Source organism: Nicotiana tabacum, chromosome 20 (genome assembly GCF_000715075.1).
Source record: "Nicotiana tabacum cultivar K326 chromosome 20, ASM71507v2, whole genome shotgun sequence".
NCBI classification, from domain to species: Eukaryota; Viridiplantae; Streptophyta; class Magnoliopsida; order Solanales; family Solanaceae; genus Nicotiana; species Nicotiana tabacum.
The window spans coordinates 29,181,749-29,193,156 of NC_134099.1; the positions used below are offsets into that span (position 1 = coordinate 29,181,749).

Sequence of the window (11,408 nt, forward strand, 5' to 3'; positions counted from 1 at the left end):
TGAGGTAGCGAATAATGGAAGGCGATTCAAACCCAACATATATTCCTAACCTTTTTTGGGGACCCATCTTGGTGCGATATGGTTGTGCTACAGACACATATATTGCACACTCAAAAATTCTTAAATAGGATATATTAGGTTCATGACCCAAAACTAATTACAACGGGGAATATTTATGATAATTTGTTGGTCTGAAATGAACTAGCATTGTTGCATGCAAAATGGCATGACCCTAAATAGAAGTGGGTAACCTCGTTTTCATGAGTAATGGTCCTGATATTAATTGCAAACGTTTAATTAATGACTCTGCAAGACCATTTGAGTGCGAACATGAGCTACATGATGTTCCACTTTTATCTCAATTGATAAGCAATAATCATTAAATGCTCGGAATAAAAACTCAGCAGCATTATCAAGTCTAATAGACTTAGTAGGATTATCGGGTAATTGCGCTCGTAATTAAATTATTTATGCCATTAATTTTGCAAACGTCAGGTTACGAGATGACAATAGGCACACATGAGACCATCTAGAGGATGCATCTATTAAGACCTTAAAATATCTAAACGACCCACTAGATGGGTGAATAGGTCCACAAATATCTCCTTGTATACGTTCCAAAAATGCAGGGGACTCAATCCCAACTTTTGTTGGTAATGGTCTAATAATTAACTTGCCTTGATAACAAGAAGTGCAAAAAAAATCAGCATATAAAAGAATCCTTAAATTTTTTAATAGATGCCCATTTGAATTTTCTATAATCCGTTTCATCATAATTGATCCAGGATATTCCAATCGATCATGCCAAAGTACAAAAGTATTGGAATCAATAACCTTTTAGTTTACGATAGAATGTACCTCAATTACACTAATTCTTGTCCAATACAGGCCACAAGATAAAGATAGAAACTTCTATATAATCCTTTTCTGGCTAGAGACAATCTTGGTAACGATGGTGTAACGATCGGACCGACCGTTTTGAGAATTTGCATCCCGTTCAGTGGCTTAAAGTATTGAGTAACTCTGTATTGAGTATTCAGACTTGCGTGTGTGGTCGAGTTCGATTCTCGGATGCTTCGGGGTTGGTTTAGAATGGGTGATTCTTGTTTTTGAAGTATAAGTGGTAAGAGTTGACCAGAGCTTGAATTTTATGTAGACGACTCCGGAATAGAGTTTGGATTATTCCAATAGCTCTGTATAGTGATTTTGAACTTAAGAGTATGTTCAGATATGGATTTGGAGGTTCATAGGTAGATTTGGCGTATTTCAGGAGTTGGCTTTGTTGATATGGGGTTCAGATTTCGATTTCGAGAGTCGGAATAGCTCCGTTATGCTATTTGAAACTTGTATGAAAAGTTTGATGTCATTCCGAGTTGATTTAATATGTTTCGGCGCGAGTTGTAGAAGTTGAAAGTGCATAGGTTCATTAAGTTCGATTTGTGATGCGATTCGTAGTTTTGATGTTGTTCGATGTGATTTGAGGCCTCAAGCAGGTCTACGTTATGTTATGGAACTTGTTGGTATGCTTGGATGGGGTCCGGAGGCCCCGGGTGTGTTTCGGATGAGTTTAAGATGGTTTGCATGATTTTGGTGAGGTCTGTTTCTGGTGCACTGCACCTGTGCATTTTGAAGTGCAGGTGAAGGGCTGCTTCTGCGCATTTTGTGTCACTTTTGCGACGTCAAGGTCTGGCAGGAGTTTCGCTTCTGCGGATTTAGGGATGCAAGTGCGACGGTCGCTTCTGCGGCTTAGTGATCGCAGATGCGCATGTTTCCGCTTTTGCGGTTGGCCGCTCCTGCGTTGTCGTAGGTGCGATGATTCTTCCGCAGATGAGGACCTTTGTATTGTATATGGACATAACTACTAGTTTCCCTTTTATAAAAGATCTACTCCTAATTTAAACTCAGCCACCCGGGCCCATGACACGACTACTTTTAAAACCACTTAAACCCCACAATCGAATTAAACCTTATTACACTATATATTTCCCCCCAAATCATATGGTCTCTCTAAAAATTAGGGTTTCAACTATTTCAAGCTCAAAGCTATCAGTCCTTTAAATTATACAACAACAACAAGCCAGTAAATCCCACTTAGTGGGGTCTGGGGAGGGTAGTGCGTACGCAGATCTTACCCCTCCCTACCCTGGGGTAGAGAGGTTGTTTCCAAATAGGCCCCCGGCATCCTTCACTCCAAGAACTTCCCACCTTGCTCTTGGAGAGACTCGAACTCACAACCTCTTGGTTGGAAATGAAGGTTGCTTACCATTAGAGCAACACTACCGTTACTGCTATTTTATTTCTTTGAAGTTTCATAGGTAAGTTTGTATTTGGATCCGAAAAGGAGTGTATAATGTCAGAAACTAGTTGTTCGTTCAAGAGGAAGTGCCATTGTGGTGAAATTGCCAACTTCTTCACTCCAGAATCTCTGTTTAATCTCGGAAGAAGATTTTATAAGAGTCCTAAACTTGAAGTAAGTGTTATTATTAAATGTGAATTTCCGTATTAATTGTTTAAGAAAAATTCAGTTTCCCTCTTTATATAATGGTTGATAATTCAAAGTTCTTTTGATTGGGTTGGGCAGTAGATTCTTGTGGCTCTTTTAGCGTATTTAAGTGTTTCTATTTTCCCATTATCAGTCGAATAGATGCTGCAAAAGAGCAAAGGAGCATTTTGATAACCTTGAGATGTTATTTGTAGAAATGATAGTACAAAACCTGTTCTATTTTGACCTCTTTGCTGGCTTAGTCCTGTTGCATGGACTTCAAGATCCAGCAATTCATCAGACATATTTACATTAAGTCTAGAAAGACCATACATTAAAACTAGGGCAGTTTCATCTATACATCTCCACTGCCAACTTTTACTTGCTAGACCGTACTGATCTATATTTGTATTTTGCAGCCCAGAATAGGTAGTGTATGAAGTTTAATGCACTGAGTATGCACATTAGCCAGTAGAACCTCTCCAAACGGTAGTGATTCAAGTTGCTACCAGAGAGCCATGCTTTGTGCTTTGAAATACCTGTCAGACTATTTACTATCGATACTATCACTGAGCTGAGGTAGTATCCTATGGCTAAAGAAGCCCATGTTAGAGATGTTGCTAATGATCTCATACTCACTGGTGCTTCTGAGAAGCAGAATTCGAGTAGTCCTGCTAGAACGAAAAGATCGGCTGATCCCAGAAACAAGTACTGAAACGCGATCCAGAAGAAAGTTATGGGCAACGGTTTGGAAGAGTCGAGGAGGCCTGAGTCAGTAACTACACTTTTGCGCTTGATTTCAACAAGGGCTGCAACTGCCATAGCTACAATAGAGAGGAACAAACCGACACCAATGCGTTGGAGGTGAGAGATGCCCATTTCTGTTTTGGTTATTCCACGAGCAAATGGGATGATGAAGTGGTCGTAAATTGGTGCTAGGATCATGATGAAAACAACAGGGAAAATGGGGAGCGAGGCTGGCGGGACTTTTAAGGAGCCTAGTTTTGTGTTCATTGTGGCTGCTTGCTGGACTGAGAATGTATTCAGTTGAGCTAGGCAGCAGTTGAGCATGATAGTGCAGGCAAAAATTGGGAAAATTTTCATCACAATCTTGACTTCTTCCACTTGTTGTACTGAGCATTTTAATGCACCACAAGCTGGTGTGTCTGAAACAGCCCGATTAAGGAAGCTAAGACTTGTCGATGGAGTCTCAATTGATTTGACATCTTTGCTGTTTTGGCCACTTTCGTGGCCAGTTGGAATCGGAGGAGAAGGGCTTGAAGCCATACTTGCTATAGCAGTACTTGAGTTTCTTGAGACGCAAGAGTTTAGTAATGCTCCAATTAGAACCTACGCATTATAACATGAGATTAGTTGCTGAGCAAAGATAAAACTCAGTTAGGTTAGATGAAGTTTTTATGAAACTATATACCTTGCTGATCGTTGTAAGAGGGCTTCCACCTGGTATTTTGTTCCTATAGAATGGTGAACCAGAAAGGAAGATTGGGATTGACAAAAGTATAGCTAAAGTTGCAATTCCAAATCCCCATTGCCAACCCATATTGTCTTCAATCCAGACCACAAATGTGACAGCAATGAGACCTCCAAAGGAGAGGCAGAACACAAAGTAATTGAAGAAAGTTGATCTTTGCTTTCTTCCTTGTGGGGTTGCTTCATCAAACTGTTCTGCACCGTGTGGTGGCAACGATCCCTTTATACCTCCTACACCTAATGCCACTAAGTAGAGTCCTATGAACAACATTGCAGCTTGTGTACCATGAACTTGTTCACACGGCACGTTGGTCACTCCTAGGTCGCATTTTGGTGGCTTCAACGACGCAGAACGAGCCTGTATGGTGAGTACCACCAGTCCCTGTTTCATTCAAAATTTCAGGAGATATTCACAAACAATATTCTGTGTTGTTATGATTCATCTTAAACAACCTACCAAAGTTGAAGGGCATGTTATACCGAATGATTGTAGGATAAGTAGTGTTCTATGGGAGTGAATGTTGGGTCTCTAGAATCCAACATATCCACAATATATCTGTGTAGAAATATGGATATTAAGATGAATATACCGTTTAACATGATTAGGCAAGATTAAATACGGTCGCATTTGATAGAAGACACAAGTAACATACAAAAAGGATAAAATGAGTGTGTTACTTGTACCCAATCAGTGGCGGATCCAGAATTTTCATCAAGAGGTGTCAAAATATAAATAATTAGATATATCGAAAAGTCAAGGGGAGTCAACGTATAGTAAATATACATAAAATAAAAAAATTCATCGAGCAAAATAGTGTAATTTTCGGCGAAGAGGTGTCGTTTAACACCCCTCCCCTTGCTTCAATGTGGCTCCACCACTGTACCCAATTGTGTGGCCTGATGGTCAATAAAGTGGGTTGAGGACCATGAGGTCTGAGGTTCAATTCCCAACCGAGACGAAAAAAGTAGGTGATTTCTTCCCATTGGTGAACAGAGTTACCTAGTACCCAGAGTTATCTGATACTTATTCTTAGTGGAAGGTAACACGTATCCCGTGAAATTAGTTGATGTGCGCGTACTATGGTCGTACACCACAGTTATAAAAATTTAGAGTGTCAATTGAGATGGTTTACTCATATCCTTAGGTCATTTGTATGCTAGAAGTCTTTTAGCCTTTGGCTTCTACTTATTTGTCAATAGAAAATGTAAGAAATTTCTAGTATTAGAGAAACTAAGCTTTAATAATATTGAACTGAGGCGGGCTTTAATGGAGATAGATGGAGGATTTATACAACACACTCAATTTGTTTGGGATTGAGGCAAAATCATTATTGTAATATTCAGGAATAACTAACAAAATATTTGTCAGAACAGTTGAAATGATGCATGAGTTAATCTTTTAAGTTCTGTTTCAAACTACTTGCAAAAAAGAATAGTTCTGCAACATCTAATCAATGTTGGGTTGTTGCCTTGATCCATTTTGAATTTCACCTTAGTTCAACTTTAGACGTAAAGTACTTTCTACCAAGTTTTCATATTTAAATCTCAGACCTCTGCATAAGAATAAAGGGTTCTTACTACTTACCGCCCACAGCAACTTTTGATGGTGGACACTTCGACATATAGCTTGGTGACCTACAAACAAATCTAAACTATTGCAGTGCACATTTCTATTTTAATAATACGTAGGTGTATTGGTGTATAATAATGTAGTGATAGGTCGATGTGAGTGACATGTGCCCTTTTTCCTAACAAAAATGGAATGTTTCCTGTGGACACTCTTTCCTAATGGAAAGTTTATGGCTATTTAAAGAAATCAATAGATCTGCCACATTCCTAACAACCACACACCTGTTACATCATCCTGGTAAAATATATTTAATCTTTATCACCATTTTTGTTAATGTTCCTTACGTCTAACCATAAAAAGCAGATACCCCTTTACCTCTATGTCACTTTACATACCATTTTGTGCAAATATTCTATTTTAAAATATCTAAAAGTTATATTCCTGTGAGTTGCGAGCATATCTAGTGTTTCCATAGGAGTCATTTGATAGGTTAAAAGCTCACAAGATTTTTTTTTTTAAAATTTCTCAAAATAAAGTCATACATGACCAACTCCACGCACATAGGTAAAGCCAAATGCGTCTGGTTAGAGAAAAGGCGTTTAAGTTTTTATAGAAACTAGTGAATAAAAATTGAAAATATTTAGATAAAAGAATACTAAGGTGGCTTTTGGATCTGGTTTTGTTGGTTCTTATAAAGCTAGTTTTTGGAAAGAAAAATACAATAGTTTAAAAAAAATATGTATTTTTTGTCGGTAATTCTGCATTTGATTTTTGTTTTGGCTCTGGAAAGATTTTCAGTTTGATTTGAAATGTGGAATCAAAAATTGTCTTTTACGCGGGGGTTTGGCTTTGCAGAAAAATATTTAAGTTTTTTCTGAACCTGGTCATAATTTAATTTCATCTTACACTATTAGGTGTTGAGTTTTAATTCTACCAAAATCTTTCTTCTTCAACCTTTTCGTTCATGCAATTCACAGTTTAAAGAAGAAAAAGAGGCTAAACGGGCCCAGGCTTAATAAAATTAATTATTTCTAATATATCTTTTGTACTTGCTATCCACGTCATATAGTTAACAAAATTGGGTGTGGCACAAAGCAGAATATCCCCTACCACCCCCAAAAGAGAAAGAGACAATTAGTCCAAAACATGGATTGGTCCTACCACCATTAACACCAAAGATGATGCAACAAGCGTCATTAAACAAGATCAAAGCCAAAAGTCAAAGAAACAAGAGAAAAACACGAAATGTGTATACCTAGGAAAGAATGGTGTCAAGTGTGAAAATCTAAGAGGCTAAGATGCCGAGAGATTCAATAATTCGGATAGAGAAAATCATGAGGTCTCAGGTTCAAATTTCAGTCGAGGCAAAAATATTATGTGACTTTTTTCTATCTGTCCGAGCTTTGATAGACAGAGTTATTTAGTATTTGTACTGGTAAAAGATATCGAACATTTTGAATTAGCTGAAACGTGCACAAACTGATCTTAACACTACTGATTATTAAAAAAGAATGCCATGCCGAGAGTGTATTATCAGCTTGTGCAATGTTGTGCACATTACATGAACCAACAGTAAATGAACTCTGGGACGCTATGACACGTTAAAAGTTGAGGCAAACACTCGTCGTCTACCCCCTAGACAAACAACATTAATGCTAACAAACAGTATTCTTACAGCATCGCTTTTCCAGTAGAAATTTTAGATGTAAATTTCTTTAACTTTTTGTCTTGTTGCTAATTGCCTCCTCATATATTCCAGCAAACCCTTATCCTAAACACCCGCAAGTTAACGTTAATTTCTTGATTAAGATTGATTCCTAGTTTTACCATATACACCTAAATCCATTGTATGTCAATTTATTGATTGAGATAAATTCATTGTCTTAGCATAAACGTCTAAATTTGTTGAATCTAAAGATGGATCGGAATTGCAGTTTATTATTTGTTGTCAGTATACATCCAATTTGTTGAATCTAAAGTTGGATAGGAATTGCAGCTTATTACTGGTTGTAAGTTGTAACTTTATAACACTTAGGTGTAATGTTCTAATTTCAAGAAAAAAGTCTTCTTCTTTCTAGTAGACAAACATTTGGGTCGAATTCTCTCTCTATATATGTACTAATTCTGAAGTCATTGTCACAAGAATATATAGTGACACTCAGGACCATTGATAAAAAGAACTCCCTCCGTTTCAATTTATATGAACTTATTAGACTGATACGAAAAAGAGCTAATGTGTATTGTGACAAAGTACTTTTTTCAGTCATGGATCCGTATGATAACTGCAAATACTAACTACATACGTTGCATGAATGGTGTGGGGAAGGGTGGATTCTCATGATCCTTCCACTAAAAAAACTGTGTCTAAAATTTGATTATAATAACTTAATAATTAGGCGACAAATCTACAAAACCTTTAGCCACTATCATGACCATTGCTTTTCATCCTACAACAATGTGTTTCACGGTGCCACAACTTTTTTCACCAAATCAGAATCATATAAGAATTTCATTTAGTGGGTTATAAAATTATTGGAAAAAAACAAAACCCAAAAAAACAAGTGGTCTCTTTTCTAAGTCATGGGATTTCTTTTGGAATTTCAAAGAATAACAGCGACAAGAAAAAAATAAAGGGGTCGATATCTTTCAAATTTCTTCGTTATTAAGTTTGTTATTTGGTATGATGGATGGGACTATGAGGGAAAAGAAAAAGAAAAGAAGATTAAAAGAAGAAAGCAACAAATTCCTTTAATACATGGTTGCAAAACTTTATAGCTGGAATCGAGCAGCTTATTGCATCACCTTTGTAAGTTGCATGCACTAGTGGAATTTTAATAGCGATCATATTCACTCCTAAAGACAAAAACATTATTATTAGGCGATATTTTAAGATGCGATCTAGTGGTCATTGAAGTAAAAAAAAGAAGATTCTAGATATGGGCGTTCAAATGCCGAAAAAATTCTAAGTGATTTCTTACTGTTACTCAAGTCTGTGTGTGCATAGTTACTTATCTTGTGCTGATAGAATATTGATTATAAGTATCCGACGAATATGCAAATTTTAGAGTTCCTTTGCCATATTATGAAGTAACTTTCTAGAACCCATCTAAAGCACAAAACTTCAAACTACTAATGAAATGTATTCATTCAGCAAAAATAGGGGTAAAATGTGAAAGGGTAAAATGAGGAAAAAGAAAGAGACGGTGTAAAAATTAAAGAACATTAGGAGTAAATCAATTCTCTACTTTAATAAAGTGATTTGATGACCTTTTATTTTTCTTGACGTACCATAATTTTTATCGTTCAATAAGCTAGTAAAAGAAATAGTACTGAAGATTAAAATTACCCCTAACTGTAAACAAAATAATAATAAAAAATAGAGGGTGCATCAAAAAGCGGGGCGATGTTATTGGCTTTATTCACATTTCCCAACTTTCTTTCATTCAGGACTGCCTATAATTGCCATTGCTTTTACTGATTTTACGTCTAGCCAAATTATAACCCTCGTGCTTATCTAGATTTTGAACCCCCTTGACCACTAAACTACACTTTTGGATTATGTTAAGGGTGTTCAAAACTTAATATATAGAGATAAAAAACAGATTTTATCTTATATATATAGTGTAATTTTTCGGCGAAGGGTGTTCACCCCCTAAATCCGCCCCTGCTCGTGCTTACTCTTCAGTTCCTTGACATAAATTAAGGTAAGCTTTTGGATTATCTCAATATTCTAACTGTTGAATTCGTAAAGATATACGGGTGTGGTAGAGTAGTAGATACTTATCCATCCTTAAATTAGAGGTTTTAAAATTTGTCAAGTCGCCTTTGTTAGGGAGCGTTTTACCTTCAATATAAAATTTTCCGACGCAACTCTAAATTTAGAGCCCGTTTGGCTTTAAAAAATTGACTTTTCAACCGAAATAACTTTTAAGCCAAAAACCAATAAGTTGAGGTTGCCCAACTTATTGCTTTTATCTTGTTTTAAGCAATTTTTTTACTTATTTTAAGCAATTTTTAACTTATTTTAAGCAGTTTTTAACTTTGTCATTCTTTTCGAAAAAAGCTAAAAGAGTTTAAAAGCTGATTTGACCAGCTTAAAAGCCAATGTAAACACCTTCTTAATCGATACCAATGTGGATATCGGACATCTAAGTAAGAAACCAGAAAAAATACTTAATAATATTATAGATTAGAGAATCCACAGATGAATTTATCCACGATTAGGGCCTAGGGGGCGCAAAAAAGGTAAAGTAACGATAAACAGAGAGGGGAGGAAGAAACAAAAAAAAAGGAAGAATTATTACCAGAAATTCGATGAGTGCACTGATGAGATAGATGAAATAAGTTGTGCAGAAGGCATCAGATAAGAATCCACCAAGTAGTGCAAGTAAAAAAGCAGTGCCCATAAAATTGGTCACAGAATTTGCTGATGTTGTTGGTGAGAAATGCATGTATTCTGACAAATACATCACCAAGTTACTTGCATTTGCTAAATATGCCAAGTTCTCCAGCACCTCCACAACTGATAAATTTACGGGAAAAAAAGAAAAAAAAAATTAGACAAAAATCAAATGATGGAAAATCTTGACAAAAAATTTTATCTTTTTATAAACCCATGTAAGACTTTTCGAAGAAATGAGATAAAAATAAATAGTTGGGATGTGAAAACTAGTTTTTAATTATTTTACCTAAGACAAAAGAGGCAGCAAGTAAGCCACCATGCCTATTGGTAAGTGCAGGTCTATTTCTCCAATCTACATAGCCATCCCAATTAGTGCTTAGGTAGCTTTGACTATCTATTTCCTGCAAACCAAAATATGCCAAATTAAATATCTGTTAGTCAACAAAACAAAGAGAAAGAGAGAGCACAAAAAGAGAAGGGAAAGAGAGAGAGAGAGAGAGGAACAAACCATTATTTTTTCTTGTTTTCCTATTGTTTTTAATTTCAACTTAGAGGAATGAGATTCAAGAGTGATCAAAGGTGGTGAATTTAAAGAGTTTGGAGAAGAGGAAGAAAGAGCAATCTAAGTATAGAGAGAATGGTATGGACCCTTTATAGAAAAAGAAAGACTTATAAAAGCATTTGAAACAAAGCAAAGGCTTAAAGCTCCTTCTTATACCAGAATGGAAAGAATTTCTCTTTTTGTTTTATTTTGTGATGTAATTATGACTTAACTAGTTTCCTGTTTGGCACTAGAGTCCCCTTTTTAGGGGAAATGAAAAGGAGAGAGATGGATGTGATGTTATCTAGGATTTGATTGCTTAGAAATGAATATATTTCCAGAAAAGAAGGAAGAGAAAAACAGTGCAAAGAGCATCATAATAGTAAGCTGGAAAATGAATAAATAAAAATAAATGAAAGAGAGAAAGGAAACAAGAAGGGAATAGATGCCATTTAAGTTGTTAAAGTGTGTCATATCTAAAGATTTAAGCTATTAGAGAAAGGCTTTAAAAAAAATTCTATTTACTTAATTATGTATTTATCACGCTTCTTCATGTGTGGGCCTGATTTTCCTTTTTTTTTTCCTAAGACCCGAATTTATGAGTAGCAATAAGACTCGTAGTCAGCATCTCTGCCTACTTTGTTATCATGTAAAAGTATATGACTATCTTCGATCTCATCTAAATGTTTAAATCGTTAAAGAAAACGTACTTTAATTTAATTAATTATATTTTTAAGACAAGCTCTCACACTAACAATAATAAAGTAAAATAATGTTTGTGCAATTAGGCTACTTATAAGGTAATTATAATTTGCAAATATCTCTAGTAAGCATGTATTTGATATTATTACAAATTAAGTATAATACAAAAATATTTTATATTATCGATATATATTTCAAAAGATTTCTTTTGAAAACTGCT

General features: G+C 35.7%; 1 protein-coding gene across 1 annotated transcript; it reads right to left on the minus strand.

Moving 5' to 3' along the window:
• Positions 1–2,668: 2,668 nt before the first annotated feature.
• LOC107796884 (protein NRT1/ PTR FAMILY 4.6-like) lies at positions 2,669–10,854 on the minus strand. Its single transcript, XM_016619708.2, has 5 exons — positions 10,454–10,854; positions 10,232–10,346; positions 9,848–10,065; positions 3,915–4,355; positions 2,669–3,832 (listed from the first exon to the last, which is right to left on the minus strand). Exons 1-5 carry the CDS (start codon positions 10,454–10,456, stop codon positions 2,861–2,863), a joined length of 1,749 nt encoding a protein of 582 aa, XP_016475194.1. The 5' UTR covers positions 10,457–10,854; the 3' UTR covers positions 2,669–2,860.
• Between the last annotated feature and the right edge of the window lie 554 nt (positions 10,855–11,408).

What these genes read in the sequence shown, in the direction of transcription:
- LOC107796884 (XM_016619708.2), bottom strand. An exon ending in TGCTGCCTCTTTTGTCTTAG is followed by an intron (nt 10,066 to 10,231) that starts GTAAAATAATTA and finishes TAAATTTATCAG; the next exon opens with TTGTGGAGGTGCTGGAGAAC. An exon ending in GTGCACTCATCGAATTTCTG is followed by an intron (nt 4,356 to 9,847) that starts GTAATAATTCTT and finishes TGAATGAAACAG; the next exon opens with GGACTGGTGGTACTCACCAT.